Below are 18,934 nucleotides of genomic sequence, written 5' to 3' on the forward strand. Positions count from 1 at the left end.
GGTTCTTGGCGGGCTACCACCTCCCGAGCACCGCCCAGGCAGCGCGCTGAAACACACCCCCAGCCTTTCTGAGGACGAGGTCTCTTTGCTTGTCCTGGAGCTTAGGTCCGAGGGCTGGCTTCAGGTCTGGCTCACATTTAGTGGCCTGTGTAGCTGCTTTTAGGGGAGGTAGGCTGTCAGCTGTAGTGGCCTCTTGGCGCTTGGCCTCCGCCTCACTCCATCTCACCAGCATCACCCAGAAAAGCAGCTGACAGGCTCATTTGGAGCCCTAATTTCTGCAATTGCCACTCAAGGGACAGCTCCAAATCCTCTGATCCTGGTGGCCATCAGGGACCACATTTCCAGTCCCACAGGACTGTGTATGTCTGGGTATGTAGAGAAAACCTAAAACCTGATCCTGAGGGTCTCACTTCCAGCCCGCCTGAATCTAGGTGATGAGAGTCTCCCTGTGGGACACAGACAGGTCTTGGCACGTCCTTAGTTATGAAAAGGTGTTAAAAATACAGGAAGCTGAGAAGGGGAGCAGAGTTTGGGGAAGAAAAGACACATGTGTATGCACGGCTAAGTCCCTTCACTGTTAACCCGAAACTATCACAACATTGTTAACTGGCTATACTCCAATACAAAATTAAAAGTTTTTTATGTTAGAGAGACAATCGGGAGCTGAGCTGAATGACAAATTCATCTGCATGAGGCTGCTCCTTCAAAATTGGGACATGTGGTTCCTTCAGCTACTGTACAGAAGCCAACACAGAGACACAGAGTGGTTGAATGGATGAAAAATGAAGAGCCATCCACGTGCTGTCTACAAGAGACTCCCTTTAGATGCAAGAAGGGCAGTCCAAGAGGGAGGGGATATATGTGCATATATGGCTGATTCATTTTGGTCTACAGCAGAAACTAACACAACATTGTAAAGCAATTACACTCTGAGGGAAAAAAAAGAAATTGTTCTTCTCTGCAGTATATAACTCTGGCTGTCTTCTAAAGAGGGTGATGCTTTTCCTTTAGCACACCTTGGAAGTTTAGCTGCATGCGTGTGTAGGCAGGGGCTGTATAAGAGGGAGAGAAGAACTTCAAGTTCCCATGGCAATCCCAGGAGGTTAGGGGTGAGGACAGGAAGGCTGAGGGTGAGCAAGAACAGGGAGGAGAAGGGCTGAGAAGTGACATGCCTTTGCCATGATCCCTGAATCTTTGGCTTTTCTTGAAATATTTGCCAAATGCTTGGTATTCATGGATGTCTTACTATGAACAGAAACTAGTCAAGGAAGTGAGTTGTGCATTCTTGGCTGATGGAGGGCAAAAGAGAGACCACAACAGGTCTGTGTCAGAGTGAGTGAGAAGCAGAGGGTTCGGGGCAGTGCAAGCTCCCCAAGAATGACTGGAAGTCAGTTCCAGAAGGCTTTGGAAGCTCCAAACACTGCAAATGATAGGGATCATAGATAATTCCACTTTATTTATTGTTAATTGAAAGATAATCGCTTTACAACATTGTCTTGGTTTCTGCCATATATCAGCATGAATCAGCCATAGGTACACCTATGTCCCCTCCCTCTTGAACCTCCATCCTACCCCTCTAGGTTGTCACAGAGCCCTGGTTTGAGTTCCCTGAGTCACAAAGCAAATTCCCACTGGCTATCTATTTTATATATGGTACTGTTTATGTTTCCATGCTACTCTCTCCATTAACCCTCTCCTTCCTCTCCCCGCCGTGCCCACAAGTAGAGATAATTCCACTCTAAACCTAAACCTCAGCCTGGCAAGGGGTATAGGATACTGAGTTTACACAGACTGTGATGTTCTACACAGATAAGGGATTTCAGAAAATAAAGCCAGAGTTGGAAAGTTTGTAGATGTTGAAGGGGAGACAAAGGTCTCTAGCACTGAGGGAAGGAACATCTCAACACCTAGAGCATCACCACCACACATGGGGATGTTTTCCAAGAACTGCAGAGGCTGGGGGAAACTCCGGCGGAATTCTTTATGGTTTTTCAAACCTACAAATGTTTGCTCTGTTGAAAAAGCTATAAAATATCAGAAACAGTTTAAACTTATTTATCTAACCTCAAAGACAGGCTATTTCTCTCAAGACTTACAGATCTGAAATATTCAATGTTCTCTTTCCACAATGCTGAAATCATTTTTGGAAGGCAAATGTTATGGGGGGAAAAGTTCAGACCTGGAGGGGCTGTGAAACACGTGTTGTAAAACGTCTGCACCTCTGGGGTGCCTTTAAAATGGTCACTGTTTAAAAACACATTTCCTTCATCCTTGAAAGGCCCATGAAATATTCTACACTATAAAATCCTTTGGCCTCTTCAGGCTGCTCTAAAATGCTAGATTTTTTCTGTCAATGAATCACATACGTTATACTTATATGTTTTGTTCATTGGTTTGTTTCCTCCAGCTACTCAACACTCAGAAAATATTCTGTACTTTTTTCCCACATATGAAAATTGAAAGTTTAAGCTACCATTACTCACCTCCAGGGGATGTGAAGAAATGATGCTGCTGGTTTATAAGATTAGAGGTGAATCAAATACAGTGTAGGCAAGGCACAAAGGCAGTCATTACTAATAAAGAAGACAAATAAACAAGAGTCCACAGTTTCACTGTCAAAGAGAATATCTCAAAGCTACGAGCACAAAGGGTAGACACCCTTCACTGTGAGGTCTCCACAGTGTAGGACATCTTGCAAGGCATTTTCTTCTTCTGAGTTAGTTGCAGACCTTTTTGTTCTTTTGGCAGTAAATACAGTATAACCATGGTTTTTGGTTATAAAGGACCATCCATCAGTGATGCCATCCGTGTATGTGAGCACTCAGCCGCTCAGTCATGTCCGACTCTTTGTGATCCCATGAGCTGTAGCCCACCAGGCTCCTCTGTCCATGAGATTCTCCAGGCAGGAATACTGACCCAGGCGGGAATACTGGAGCGGGTTGCCATACCCTCCTCCAGGGGATCTTTCTGACCCAGGGATCGAACCTGCATTTCCTGTGTCTCCTGCATTGGCAGGTGGATTCTTTACCACTGAGCCACCTGGGAAGCCATATCCAGAACCTCCTCCACATACAAGGCTATGTCTTTTACTATTCACAGAATTCTCTCAAATAGAGGGAGTACTTCCTCTTCTCTAGTAAAATGATGTCAACATACTGGTGTAGTCAGGTTCCTAAGTCATTTGATCTGAGAACCTTAGAGACAACCCGGGTCATCAGATCAGCCCCCAGTTTCATCATCAAGAGTCCTTCCTCAAAGGTTTCTTTTTTAAATTGTGTTTATTTTTTCACCGCAGTTTGATGTTTTTTTTCTTTTTTTAAAAAATTTTTGGAAGATAATTGCTTTATAGCATTGTGCTGCTTTCTGTCATATCCTCAAAGGTTTTTAAAAGGTGATTCTTGGGACTTCCCTGGTGGTCCAGTGGTTAAGAATCCACTTGCAATGCCCGGGACTCGGGTTTGGTCTGTGGTTAGGGAACTAAGATCCCACAAGCCTCGAGGCAACAATGTCTGAGCACCACAACTACTGAGACTACTTGCTCTGGAGCACAGGTGCCACAACCAGACAATCCAGGTGCCACAAGGAAATATCCCGGGTGCTGCAACTGAAAGCCAGTGCAGCCAAATAAATAATAAAAATGAGCTTTTTCTGCCATAGAGGAAGGGTGCCAGCAAGCCCTCGTGCTCATTCCGGACCTCTCAACAGCCCTGAACGCCTGCTCTGCCTGGGACCAAGCAGTTCTCTTTAGCTCCGACAGTCACATCTTATGAGCACTATGTCGTATCTCATAGTTCATGACAGACATATCTCAGTTCACTGCTGGACAGTGTCTCCCAGGGTCCCATTTATAGTCTGGAAAGGGCCTGTGAGAGTTATACTATCTATTATCTCAAAACCAAAAACTCTGCAGTGTTCCCTGAAGAATAAGAGTCAAAGTCAAAGCTGGAGCAAATCAAGAATAGTGATAACACACTGGAGTTAAGCAGTGGTGAAAACCACTGACCCTGGCACGGGGAAGCCGTCAACAGCAAACAGGGGCAATCTGAGGGCATCCGGAGGCCCTTCCTGGTATACTGCAATGTTGGTGATCTGTCAGTACAACACTGGGGCGTAAATGAACAAGCAGCTTTGACATGTCCCTTAAAAGCTACATTAATTGTATGGCTTGTTTGGCAGTCATGTACCATGACCTACAAGTTGATCTTCCTCCTGCCCCCACCAAATCCTGCAGAACCTCATGTGGGTGGTGTCAGTGGAGCTCTCGGGGTGAAACCTCAAGGCTTGGTTGACTCCCCAAGGTTCCCTTTCCTCCTCCCTCAAGGCATTGACTCTTCTCTTGTGTCCCTGAGCTGCCCCACTTCCTCTGTGAAGTGGTTCCCTTCTCCTTAGGAGTGATGGGGAGTAAGATTCAGTTTCCCCAGCTCCAGAGCTTCGACTCTTCTTGGAGGAGAAAAGACAAAAGCCCTTCAACATGCAGGTACTGCTGCTCACAGCAGCTCCTTCTTCAGCCCCAAGAACCTCACTGTTCTCATCTAACTGTGTGTAACGCTAAGATTTTCTGTGTCTTCCCTCCCTCTTATCACTTGGAAAATTTCTACTAATTCTTAAAGCTCTGTCTTAAGGTTGCTCTTCATGACCCTCTCTGACCCTGAAGCTGAGTTCTTTGCAGAACTCTGAACGTGCTGACATGCCTGATGCACCAGAACAAGCCCAGAGCATGGATCCCACCCTGCCCTTTAACCCCAGCCTCCGGTTCACTCCTTGTTCCCCACTGCTCCCTGGGCGAGAGGCTCTCATTTTGAGAACATTTGAGGTAAGTTCCAGAAGACTCTTTGGCCCCCCTTACTGGCTCAAGCACTGGTTCTTAACCTTGGCTGCACATCAGAATCATCTTGGGAGCCTTAAAAAACCCCATTCTCAGGCCATATGGCAGAGAAATTAAATCAAACTCTTTCAGGGCGGGGTGGGGGGGTGGGGGGTGGGGTGGGGTGGGAGGTGATGTCCAGGCCTGAACTGACACTGTATGTGTCAGTTGCTCAGTCACATCTGACTCTTTTTGCGACCCCATGGACTGTAGCCCATCAGGATCCTCTGTCCATGGGATTCTCCAGGAAAGAATACTGGAGTGGGTAGCCATTCCCTCCTCCAGAGGATCTTCCAGACCCAGGGATCAAACCCAGGTCCCCTGCATTGCACGAAGATTCTTTACTGCCTGAACCACGAGGGAAGCCTCAAACTGACACTATCCATGATAATAAAAATGACTTGTATATTACTTGCCAGTCATGAAAATAAGCACATGGGTGTTGAATTATCAAATACAGAGCTAGGGGAAATAAATGAATGAAAAATAAGAAAAATTAAAGGGGCTCCTAAATTGGGATGTTACTAGAGATGTTGAAATTGTATTTGGGTTCTTTGTTATCACACCAAAATGTAGGGTGTTCTCTCCACAGTGACAGTTTTTCTTCCATCAATGGTGTCTGAATGCCTTTTTTTTCCAGCCTGAACTGAGAAGCCCTCATGCTTTTTAAAATTTCTGGAGGTTGAATTCCAGTGAAATTTCCTCTCCTTCAGCCCCCACCCAGTGTGGGTCCTGTGTACCCCTCTCTCTTACCAGGAAGGCACAGTTATGGCCAAGGAGTGAATGTGGACAAACGAGTCATTCAAGGGCTTCTGACAGTTCTGTGTGTTTTACATGAGAGATGCCTCCAGCCTCCGTAGCCATCCTGAGCTCTCCATCCATGTCTGGGGTCTCACAGCATCGAAGAGCTGAAGTCAAGATCCATGGGGCAGACAGCAAGTAGGGCCTTCCTTACAGGTAAGTAGGTATGATTGGTTTGAGGCCTTGGCTCTTACTGCCTATATTTTTTATCTTTTGGCCCCACCACGTGGCATATGAGACCTTAGTTCCCCAACCAAGGATCGAACCCCCTGCACTGGCAGCATCGAGCCTTAGTCACTGGGCCACCAGGTTAGCCCCTTTTACTGCCTTTAAAGACAAGCTCCCTCACTACTCCCTGGCAGATCTCAGACAGGTCTGAGGAGCTCTGCACCAGACACCCTGGCTTCCACTCCCACCACATTCTGAGGAGCCAGGAGAACACAGGGCGAGCCCCGGCACCACTCAGAGACCCGTCGGAGTGAAGCCACTTGTTACATTAGAACTGGAGCTTCAGATGATCACCAAGAGGAGACCTTTGAAAGCAGGGCGGAGGAAGCAAGTCTCTGCCTCCGAGATGAGCATGCAGTCCAGCAAGTTCCTTCAGGGCTGAGTCACCTCCATCTAGGGGGGCTTAGTGAGTCTTCATATCAGAACCGTGCTAACACAAAAACCACGGGGGGAAAGCTGTGGTAAATCTGATATAAGATATCACCGTGGAAAGGTTATACATAAGTTTGGGAGCAGGAACCTGCCACAAGTCGTAAGACCTATTCTAGTATTCCAACCAAAGGTTTGCAAACAGGAGCAGAACCAATTCTTAAAAAAAAAAAAAGAAAGAAAAGAAAAATTTTAATATAAAGAAGTCCAATTCACAAAACTGAAAAAATGCGGCAGTCTTTTAGTTACACTGTTATGTTGGGGGAGAGAGTTGGTTCATCCACTGGTCTGTTGATGGTACATAGGAGAGAGGTAGGTAGTTATCTGCAGGGCAGAGAATAAACAGGCACACTGTGAAATGACAAGCTCAAAGGCCTGTGGGTCAGCTGTTTTCACCACGTAAAGGGCTGAAGGTTACCATGGGGCTGGGTGTCTGAAGTTTTCAGGACAGATGCATATTGCTGGGACCAAAGACAGGAGCAGATGCAGATATCTGGGGATAAAAGCAGTGTTGCTGATGACAGAGCTTGCCCATGCTGCAGTCTGAATGCTTCAAGAGATGGCGGGACTCTGCAAACACAGAAGCCCAAGCACACGGCTTTCTGGCAATAAGAATGAAATTTGCCAGGTGCTTGAACAGCTCTTTCTGTTTTTCATTCTGCACATCTAGCTCTTGATACCATGTTCCAGCATTTCTTTTTTTAAATTTATTTGGCTGCACTGGGTCTTTGCTGCAGCACACGGGATCTTTAGTCACAATGTGAACACTTAGTTGTGGCCTGTGGGATCTGGTTCCCTGACCAGGGCTTGAACCTGGCCTCCCTGCATTGGGAGCACAGGGTCTTAGCCACTGGACCACCAAGCCGTCCTCCAGCATTTCTTTCTACTTCTTGATCATATAGAGACTCATGTTTCCTCCAAATGGGAAACTGAGATAGACCAAAGATGAGAAGAAAACCATGTTTCAAGGAGCATTCAGGATAGAGCTTTAGCAGATCCTCAAAGAATAGACAACTAGTTTATAAGTGAGCTTTTTCATCCAATAGACCAATAACCCACGTATATCAGCATTAGGTGAGGCAGTAGGGAGTCATTACCAGACCGACTCGCCATGTTCCTTTCCTGCTACTGCAAGCAAGGGGAGACCTCCATCCTCCTGGGGACAGAGAGGGCAGACTTGGTCAGACCTCTGGCCTAGTGCTGGCTGGCACCCTGCAGGCCAGCCTCTTGGTGGACTCTGCCTGGAACCGAGACCTCCCACACCAGATAGTCCTCTAGTGAGGTTGGGCCCTGGTTTTGCCCATACCTGAAGCCCTGACACCTTGTCCCCAAGCTGCGGCGCCTCCTCAGTCCTGCCTCAGACCTCAGCCTTGACACTCTCCTCTCTGGTTAGACCACCTGGGTCTGCATTCTGCTGCCTCAAGCCAAGAGCCTTGTCCTCCCTCCAGTTCTTCAAGAGTCACACAGACTTGGGACTAAATCTCAGCTCACACATCTGAGCATGTTAACTCATTAGCAATACAAAGATAGTAATGATATCCACCTCACAGCCTGTTCAAGCTGACACATATTAGAGACTCAAGTTAGGGTTAAGGTTAAGGGCTATGTATTCTGAAAGTTATATGCAAAATGTTGTGGGTAAGTGTATTTTTCTGGAAAGAGAGTCTTTTTTTGTGTGGGGGCAGGGAGCAGGGGGGCAGCCAAAGGGATTTGTGACTTAAAGATGTTAAATCACCACCACTGAGTTCCACACCACACAGTATAAACCAACACTCGATGGGGGAAAATAATTGTCAGAGAGATGAGGCTGTGCTTAGGAATTCAAGCATATCATCTTGCTGCACAGCAAAAACTGTCAAAATCCTCCCCTGGAATCATTAAAGCCAATAAAGAAAGCTAATAATTCAGTTACACATCAGCAAAACTCTAGGTATATTTCACAGCATTCTAACTCTTAAAAAAAAAAAACCCAATCAAGAGAGTACCTTTAAAACTATATAATCTATTTCTTCTGAAATGGATCTCCATCTCTTATATACGAAAGGCTTTCCTTCTCTCTGCTCAACTCCTGGAGTACCCAGCCCCCTGATGCTACCAGGTTAGAACCGAGCTTCTACCATCTGCTGGACACACGCTGTGCACACTCATTTTGTACCTTCTACCCACTTATCATTGGAAAAGACCCTGATGCTGGGAAAGGTTGAGGGCAGGAGGAGAAGGGGACGACAGAAGATGAGATGGTTGGATGGCATCATCGACTCAATGGACATGGGTTTGGGTGGACTCCAGGAGTTGGTGATGGACAGGGAGGCCTGGCGTGGTGCGGTTCATGGGGTCACAAAGAGTCAGACACGACTGAGCGACTGAACTGAACTGACCCCACTTATCTCCCACAACCCCTCCTATCAGTAGGGAGATGAAAAATGATAGGGATGTAGGGCTTAAATCTATACCACGGTTAAGTTTATATTTTTTAGAAGGCAGTTTGCCTTATTTTGTTAGTTTTTCTTTAAACAACAAAGCATTATAGCTAAAGTTCTGTTCCCAAACTTTTTCCCTTCTTTTCTCTTCCAGCAGCACCAACAAACCTGACATTGGTACATACATGTCCTTCCCATGAAAGTTTGTATATTTTTGCCATATGCTCATATGCTCACAAATAAAACATATGATTGTGCCATGGGTTTTAAAACTTTACATGCTATTATATTGTATTATGATTATGATTTTAATAAGATATAATTGAAACACTATAAAATTCACCCTCTCAAAGTCTACAGTTCAGTGTTTTCTTAGTATATTCATTAAGTTGTGACACCACCAGACCTATCTCACTCCAGAACATTTTCCTCACCCCCAAAGAGACACCCATGCCTATTAGTCATTACTCTCCACTCTCTTGCATTTTCCTCTCCTTTTGGCCACTGGCAGCCTCCAATCTGTCTCTACGGACTTGCCCACTCTAGACATTTCATGGAAATGTAATCATATAATATGTGATCTTTCATGTCTGGCTTCTTTCACTTAACCCCGATTTTTAAAGATTCATCCATGTCTTAGCACGTGTCAATATTTCATTCCTTTTTATGACCAAATAAAATATCATTGTATGGATATACTACCTTTTGTTTACCTGTTCATTAGTTGATGGATACTTCAGTTGCTTCCACTGTTTGGCTATTAAAAAGAAAGTTGCTATGAGCATTTGAGTATGAGTTTTTGTGTGAACATGTGTTTTCATTTGTCTTGGCTATATATTTAGGAGTGGAAGTGTTGGGTCATATGCTTAACTTTTGGGGAAACTGCCAAACTGTTTTCCAAAGCATCTTCCTAGCTTAACTCCATTCCAAATCTGTGGACCAATAGAGTTTCTTAGAGACTGAAGAGGAGCCCAACACACCAGAACAGTTTAGAGCAGAGGCTCAGATTAGCCACACTGCTAATGAGTTTAAGGGATAAGAATAACAAGCAACCCAACACAGACATCACAGAAAATTATAGGATAAATGATGTTCTTACTAAGCATTAACACATGAAAAAATATGTAGCTATTGATATTTACTGGGCATTTTCCTCAGATGAGCTTCCCTTTCTTACCAGAAGGTGGCAGAGAGGGTGCAGTTTAAACTCCCATCTCCCTCATTTTTACAGGAAACTTTCTTTTTCTTTTTTTAAAGAATAAAACAATCACAATCTCCCAATTCATCCCACCTCCCCTTCCCCACTTGGTGTCCATACATTTGTTCTCTATGTCTGTGTCTCTATTTCTGTTTTGCAAATAAGATCATTGATACCATTTTTCTAGATTCCACTTATATGCAATAATATATAACACTTGTTTTTCTCTTTCTGACTTACTTCACTCTATATGACATAGATAACTAATGAAAACCTACTATATAGCTCAGGGAACCCCACTCAGTGCTCTGTGGTGACCTAAATGGGAAGGAAATTCAAAAAAGAGGGGAAAATATACATATGTATACTGATTCACTTTGCTGTCAGTAAAAACTAACATAACATTGTAAAGCAACTACCCCCCAATAAAAATCAATTTAAAAAATAAAAATAAGACAAATAACACTTGCAACTTACAGCTTTTAACCTTAGAAATACAGATTCTCAGGTCCTATTATTTACTATCATTTATTAGAAAATCATGCAAGTGTGACTAGGGAGAATCACTATTGATATCTATACCACATGGGTTAAATAAAACATAAGCTATAAGAAAGAACTAATAAATATGTCTAAAAGTTATGAATAGATAAACCCACTCTAATTAGTATAAGCATTTTAAGGGCAATTGAAAAATAAAAATGTATTGATGGGAATAATCACAATTTGCAACATGAAAGAAAAAGTAATTTCAGAAAGCAGTATTCAAGTTTGTCAGTGCTATGATGCCCTCATCTATTAAATCAGAGACTGTATTAGATAACAGCCAAGGCCCCTTCTTCCACCGATACAGTCTATTTCCCATTTTAGAGAGGCGAGTAGGACAGACACGTGACTCACCTGCCGTCATACACGAGGGTCACCATCTATGTCTAAAAGGATGAATCTCCATGAACAACTACGTGAGTTATGGCTTCTGCCCATAAGAAAACACAGTAAATTCACTGCAGGCTTATTTAAAATGGCACACAACTCAAAATGAGGTGTTTATTTTGAAAAGGAAAGGACTCCTGATGAGTTCCTGGGGTCCGGTCTGTAGGGGTGGCTGCCAGGTAAAGAGAGACCAAATGGGCCCATTCCTAGGAAGGGCTGAAAGTGGGGCGGGGGCGGGGGAGGTGGGAGGGAGGAGGCAGAAAAGGCCCCGAGAGAGTGAGAACTGTACAGGGTCCAAGAGGCTGCCGGAGTCTGAGTGGTCACAGACGGCCCACACACTGCTGGGGGCTGGCTGGAGAGTAAACCGCGACAAGCTTAACGGTGTTAGCTGCAGGCTTCCCTCCTGAAGACAGTTTCCGCTGAATCCAGTCCCTGACCTATGACTGCAAATAACACACCCCACTCCTCTCAGAGGCTTGTCCCCCACCAACCCCCACCCCCCACAAGTCTAATTGTGAACTATTACGGGGAAATAAGAAGTTTAGAAATAATGTTAAAAGTTGAGGTTTCTCTTAATAGAAGTCAGATCTATTTTGCAGAATCCTCTGCAGGTGTAGGGCCATAGAAATTCTAGATATGTGTGGCTTGGCAAACTGCACAGTTCCATTCTGCTTTTCTCCTTGCTGAGGCCAGAGAATGCTGGCCCTTCTATAAGGGTGGGTGTGTTTTGCCAGAAAACTCACATATTTGCGGGTGGAGTCAGTTGGGAGGCTGGAGGGATTTTTCAAAAGTCCGGGTAAGGACTTCAAACACTGCAGGGACTTACAAGGGGTGAAAAATAATACCTCAGGGGTGAGCAAATTTCCACTGTTGGTGAAGCTGGAGGTGCAGTTCCAGAAACATGACAGGTAAGTGACCATCACAGGGAGGCAGAGCCTCAGAGCTACAAGGCTGTGCTCTAGAATCCTGCCATCACATGCACCTTTTCTGTGGTACCCGGACCAGCAGTAAGGGCTCCTCGGGTTACCCTGGGCTCTCTTGCCTTGGCGAGATTCATCTTAAGTGGCTGCAACTACAGGTACCCCAAAAGAATGTGGAAACCAGGCAAATACAGTTCTCTCCAGAGAATTTAATCAATGCACAGTCAATAATAGGCATATGCAAGGTCACCTTAAAACAGTAGATCTTCATTTTGAGGAGTTTATAATATTGATCTTAGTTTGGGGATGCACAGGCTCAGGTTAAGTCTTAAGAATCTGTGGTTTAAAGAGATGGAATGGCCCTAGATTAAGATGAGATCGGATGAAAATGTAGTTTTTCTTAAGGAAAAGGTAAATCAGTTAGAAAGAAGGTTTATCGGCTGTTTCAAACAGAGCAGAAAGAGCCACCGAGGCATAGAATGGTGACTCCCAGCCAAGGACAGTCCAGGACAGAGAGACCAGGCCAGAGGACCTCGACATCCCCCCTTGCTGACTTGGCCTTCTCCAGCACAGCCTTGGTCAAGCTGGAAGACACAGCTAGTGATTTCCCACCCAGCTCCTCGCTCTGACCCTGTACTCTCTAGGCAGTCACCTGCTAGAAGCCGGCCTTTTGTGCAGACCTGCCGCAGGGACGGAGAGCTGTGGTCTGGCCAGTATGAACATGCCGGCTACAGGGAAGTCGTGCTCATGTCCTCCTAGCCTCACTGAGAATGAGTAAACTGTACTCTATTTTACACATGAGCCTTACGAGCTGGTGTACACGCACTCTTGCGAGACAGATCTTCTGTCCGGGTGCTGAAAAATCAGATTTTTAAGCCCACAGGACTGTCTGAGCTACCAAAATGCTAGCTGGTGCCTCCTGGCCACCCTGGGCTGGCCTGTGCCCTCCCACTAGAAATGGCCACACTCACCTTTTACAGGACACTGTATGGTCACATTTGCTTGCAGGGGTGCCTCCACGAAGCCGCCAATCACAACGGAGAGATGGCCATGCTCTGGTCTGGTGATGTTTCTTCCAACAGACAAGACGACAGGTGCCTCTTAATTCAAAGGGAGCAGGAAACTCTGTTAGATTCAGGCTTTTGCTCTGAGTGACCTCACTGCACTTGGTAAGCTCTGCCAAGCTCCTGGAGAGCAGGTGCAGACACCTGGCTTGGTCCGCATCCCCCGTGGTGCCCCATGGGGACTTGCACTCTTACAGGCTGGAGGTGCTCAATGGGTGGATGCACAGATGAGATATCTACAGAGATTTCTACAAAGAGGCAATGCAACCACCATGTACAGACTGTGAGGGTATTTTGGCTTTATAACCAAAACTGGGGATAAATTAAAGGATAAAATTAGGGGATAAATTAGAGGATAAAATCCTCTTTGATCATTTGAAAAAGAAGGAAGTCAGAAATTCATTCAGAGAAAGGCATGGCAGAGCAGGAGTGACATCTCTGCAGTGCATCCTTGGATAAGTAAAGGCAGGACCAAAACAGACCAGGTCCCGGGACCATCTGACTCTCCTTCTGGAAGGAAAATGTGAATGAAACCTGCACAAAACTTGCATGGAAAAAATAAATAAAAACAAGGTCATAAAGAATCAGGAACTCATTCACAGACTTTTACTTTCCTGGATGTTAAGAACCATGTACTTTTACCAGATTCATTTATGAAGTCATTCAGGAAATATACTCTGTGCCTGGGCTGGAAAACGGAAATACCAAGTTGGAACACAAACATTCTTGTCCTCAATCAGCTCAGAGACTGGTGGAAGACACTTCTACCATTACAGGGTGATGGGTGATGAGGTAGAGAAACATGCTGGTTGCCCAGGGGTCTCTCAGGAGCATGTGGGGTGAGGGAAGGTCACGTTCCTCTACCATAGAGCTGCTGCCGTGGCTGGTTTCCCTCCTCCACCTTAGCATGGAAGCGTTTGGAGGGAGGGGCCGTGCTGGGTCTGCATCGCAGCGCACAGGCTTCTCCGACTGCGGCGCACAGGCTTCTCCGACTGTGGCACACAGGCTCGGTAGTTGCAGTGTGCGGCCTTAGTTTCCCAGAAGCAAGTGAGATCTTGGTTCCCCAACCAGGGATTCAACCCACATCCCCTGCATTGGAAGGCAGATTCTTAACCGATGGGCCACCAGGGAAGTTCTCACATACTTCTTTACTTTTTTTTAATCACTAATGCATAGCATGTGAAAGAGTAACAACATTTAGCTGTTTGGTAACCATGTCTTCTGCAGAAGAGAATTTGGGAATGATCATGTTCAGGTGGCCAAATGTTCCATTTGTTCCTGGAGTGCCTGGGGCACTGAAACGGTATGCTGGGAGTTGAAAATACAGGGACTCTTGGGCTGAGAGAGGACTGTCATTGTCATGGTCCTTTGGCCCTTAAGGACCTTGCACCAGCTCTCCCATGAATCTGGGTTATCCTGGGATGGACTTAAGAGGAAACTTGCAAGCTGCAAGAGAGACTTCTGTTTCTCCCAACAATCCAGAACCTCAAAACTGAGGTTTTCTAGAAAGGAGCAGATGCTCGCAGAGGATAATCACCCAGGAGGATCAAGGCACAGAAAATCAAGGTGTGAAGGTCCTACCATGGGAATGCAGCCAGGAGAGGGATGGGGCACCAAGCCATGCAGACCCAAAGAGCTTTGAAAATCAATTGGTCCCACCTCCTCAGGCAGGTTATAGATGTGATGGACTGCCTACGTCAATGCTTGGCTGTCTAAATGCTGGGTTCCAATCCCTGATAATTGTCTTTCTCCTCATCTTATCTTAGTTATTTGAGCCATAGATACCAGAAACCACAGAGCAGAGAGTTGGAGGGTAACTTTCTTATTTGACTTTTGATCCCAGATCATGAGCCTGCCACAAGGAAGCATTGCTTACAACTTTGCCAGCTAAAAATGTTCCTTCATCAAAAAGCACACTTTAATATTAAAATGAGTTTGTCTACTTCCTGGGACAATTTACACTAATTTACAATGACAATTTCCTGAAAGTGTTTTTAAGGATTGGGCAGAGGAGTGCCATTGGGAGGTATACATCAACCTTTAAAGGATAATTATCTCTTTCGTTGGATGGTGGCATTTTAAAAACAAAAAGTCAGCACTATTAACACCACCAATTAAACCCCATCTTGTTAATTTCCAATTCTTAGAAGGTGAACTCTAGAGCAGCTGTTTTCAAAGCGTGGTCCTTAGGCCAGCAGTGTCAGCATAACCTGGGAACACGTTAAAAAGGTACATTCTGGGACTTCCCCGGTGTTCCAGTGGTTAAGACTTCTCTAAGACTGCACTGCAGGGGTCATGGGTTTGATCCCAGGTTGGGGAACTAAGATTCCACATGCCTCAAGGCCAAAAAAAGTGCACATACTCAGACTTCACTCCAAGCCTGCTGTGTCAGAACCCCTGGGAATGGGGTCTGGAGATCTGTGTTTTAACATCCCCTTCCCCAGTGATTCTGCTGTGCGAAGCATGGCAACTGCTGCTCCAGAGTTTAATGTTAAAAAACCAGACCACACCCAGGCACTCCAGGCTGCATAATGGGCATTACCTGCATACAGCACAGAAGAACTTTCCACATCTGAACCGAGATGATTAGCTACAGCACATCCATATGTTCCTTGGTCTTTCTTTGTAGGTTTCCGTATCTGTATTTTCCCCATTCCATCCAAAATGACTCTGTAGAACAGTTAGAAAGAGGATGTGTTCATGTGACACAATGAACTACTTGAGAACCACAGCGACCCAAAGAGAATGAAGACATTGACTTTGGGCTGGCAAGGATCCAGAAGATAATCTTGTCAAGCTTCCTGCCTATAAGCAGACCACTATGTAGACTGGAGCTGGAGGAGGGAATGGCAACCCACTCCAGTACTCTTGCCTGGGAAACTCCACAGATAGAGGAATGTGGCAGGCTACAGTCTATGGGGTTGCAAAGAGTCAGATACAACTTAGCGACTAAACAGCAACATACAGACTGGAGGGTCTCTTTTTGGCTAAAACTCATTTAGACAGTAGAGCTGGACTATGCTCAGAGATCCAGACTTCCTATCTCACTCTGCATGAGAGCAGACTCTTCCGGATGGACTCAATGCTTAATTTACCATGTTTTAAAAAAGAAACTAGTGTTAGTTTGCTGGAGGTTAAGCCCGCATTTTCTGCCCCGAGCCTTTCTAATAGACTACAGATGTGAATTTTTCAGTTCAGATTTTCACGCTGGAAGTGAGTGGACCTTTAGTTACTGCTCCCTGGCAATGGTTATTTTCTCATGGTCTGAAAAGCTCAGTGAAGTAACAAAGCTACTGCTGCACTGTATTGGGTTTTGAGCATGCTGTTAAGAATCAGGGCTACACTGCGTGAACCCCTTATGGTTTCCCAATTATTGACATTCACAAACATCTGCATGTAAATACCACTTAGAAAATCAGAGCTGGCCAAGAGCATCCTCACAGGCGAGATACTGATTCAGGGGATGGGAAAGAATACTTGTTTCACTTGAATTTTAATTTTTTCTTATTGATTTGAAGTTGCTAATAGATTATCTGGATCAGCAGTCCATATACTATTTTTTTACCTGCCTTCTTCCCATTTTACAGATCTTAGCAACATGGATTGTTCTGTTGTTGTTGTTCAGTTGCCCAGCCATGTCCAACTCTTTGCGACCCCATGGACTGCAGCATGCCAGGCCTCCCTGTCCCTCACCATCTCCCAGAGATTGCCCAAATTCATGTTCATCGCATCGGTGATCCTGTCCAGCCATCTCATCCTCTAATGCCCTCTTCTCCTTCTGCCCTGCATCTTTTCTAGCATCAGTCCTTCCAGTGAATATTCAGGGTTCATATCCCTTAAGATTGACTGGTTTGATCTCTTTGCTATCCAAGGGACTTTGAGAAGTCTTCTCCAGTACCACAGTTCAAAGGCATCAATTCTTTGGGGTTTTGCCTTCTTTACTTCTGCCTTATTTACAGTCCAGCTTTCACAACCGTACATGACCACAGGGAAGACCAAAGCCTTGACTATACAGACCTTTGTCAGCAGAGTAATGTCTCTGCTTTTCAACACACTGTCTAGGTTTGTCATCACTTTCCTGACAAAAAGCAATTGCCTTCTGATTTCATGGCTGCAGTCACCGTCCGCAGCGATTTTGGAGCCCAAAAAGAGGAAATCTGTCACTACCTCCACCTTTTCCTTTCTATTTGCCATGCAGTAATGGTGCCAGAAGCCATGATCTTAGTTTTTTTTACTATCTAGTCTTAAGCCGGCTCTTTCACTCTGCTCCTTCACCCTTATCAAGAGGCTCTTTAGTTCCTCTTCACTTTCTGCCATTAGAGTGGTATCATCCGCATATCTGGGATTGTTGATGTTTCTCCCACCTTCCGGCTTGTAACTCATCCAGCCCAGCATTTCTCATGATGTGATCGGTGTATAGGTTAAACAACCAGGGTGACAGCAGACAGCATTGTTGTATTCCTTTCTTGATCTTGAACCAATCAGTTGGCCCATACAGGGTTTTAACTGTTGTTTCTTGACCCTCATACAGGTTTCTCAGGAGACAGGGAAGATGGTCTGGTATTGCCATCTCTCTAAGAGTTTTCCACAGTTTGTCATGATCTACACAGTCAAAGGCTTTATCATAGTTGATGAAACAGAGATAGATGTTTTTCTGAAACTCCCTTGTTTTCTCTATAATCCAGCAAATGTTGGCAATTTTACCTCTAGTTCCTCTTCCTTTTCTAAACCCAGCATGGATATCTGGAAGTTCTTGGTTTGCCTAATGCTGAAGTCTAGCATGCAAGATTTTAAGCATGACTGACTGTTTTGACCAACTGCTAAATACTCTATGTTTCTTCATGAACTGAACTGGGCCCACTTCATTTCCTGTCACTTTACATTGCTTGCTTACCCTCTGCTGTAGCCATAAAGAACCTCTAACAGTTTCCAGAACATTCCATGGTCTTTCATCACCCTGAGCTTTTGCATATGTTGTTCACTCTATTTGGAATGCCCTTCCCTACTTTTGGCAACTCTGACTTACCCACTGAGTCCTGGAGCAAATGTAATTTCCCTTGTAAAGCTTTCGCCAATACTCCTAGAGTTATCTTCTGCCCCCTCTGGGCTCCTTCTGGTTTGGTTCATATATTTATTTGATGAAATATCTTTTTATTCTCATGAGATTGTGATCTTTTCAAAAGCAGGGACCAGATTTTATTCACAGCTGTGCATTTTCAATGTCTAGCACAGTATCTTTTATATAGCAAGTTTTCAAAAACATTTAATGACTCAGTGTATGAATGGCTAGAATAGAACAGAATAATAGTAGAGAATCAATGTACTAGAGAATGCAAGCTCCCCTGCAACCCACAAATGAAGTATACAAAGGTGGGAAGAGACCAAAACAGCTGAATTGCCCAGAACAAAAACAGGAATAAGGCAGAGGTAGCTATGACCGGGGATAGGCTCTCACTGTCAAATCCCTGTTAAGGAACAGTTGATTAAGAAAAAAAGTAAAACTAGTAACTCTACATGACAAATGTTTATACATGAAAATCTTTTCTTAAATTATTTCATATGTATGTTTGTATGATTTAGCAATTCTCAAAGGATTCCTTTGTTTCACTGGCCTCAGTTTTACAGTACAGCAAGAAGTCACCAAGAAATAGCTGAGCACACATGAACCTTCCTGCCAGGTGATGTCACCCAGGATCTAGGCTGGACCAGTCCCTGGGCTGGAGAACCAGAAGGTAGAGTTCTTTAAGGAATCTGATCTTGACCTCCACCACAAAATCCTATTCTTTACTTGAAGTGATAATGAAGCTGATCTCTCCACAGACATCACCCCTAGGGAATCCACCCACAGCCTTCGCTTCCTAGCTGTGATCTCTTACTCAGCTGGCATCCAAACACACTCCAGCCTACACTGTTGCCTCCTATCGGAGACAGGCGCTTGGAAACATCATTCCATTTCTGCATGACTTCAGTTGAAAAGATTTGTGAAAGTCAGAAAAATATATCTAAACTGGAGAACTTTTCTTGCATAAAGAAATTTAAACATAAGTTGAAAAAATTAACTAGGTGTATTGGAGAAA

General features: G+C 44.7%; 1 protein-coding gene across 1 annotated transcript in view; it reads right to left on the bottom strand.

The window, feature by feature from the left end:
- Positions 1-18,934, bottom strand: part of ADAMTSL3 (ADAMTS like 3) — a 371,458-nt gene that overhangs the window by 44,931 nt on the left and 307,593 nt on the right. The window contains exons 21-22 of the mRNA XM_061158827.1: positions 15,400-15,527; positions 12,765-12,893 (exon numbers count right to left, since the gene is read on the bottom strand). Coding sequence (XP_061014810.1) covers positions 12,765-12,893; positions 15,400-15,527 — 257 coding nt within the window. The remainder of the gene's footprint in view (positions 1-12,764; positions 12,894-15,399; positions 15,528-18,934) is intronic.

This window comes from Dama dama, chromosome 13, assembly GCF_033118175.1.
Source record: "Dama dama isolate Ldn47 chromosome 13, ASM3311817v1, whole genome shotgun sequence".
NCBI classification, from domain to species: domain Eukaryota; kingdom Metazoa; phylum Chordata; class Mammalia; order Artiodactyla; family Cervidae; genus Dama; species Dama dama.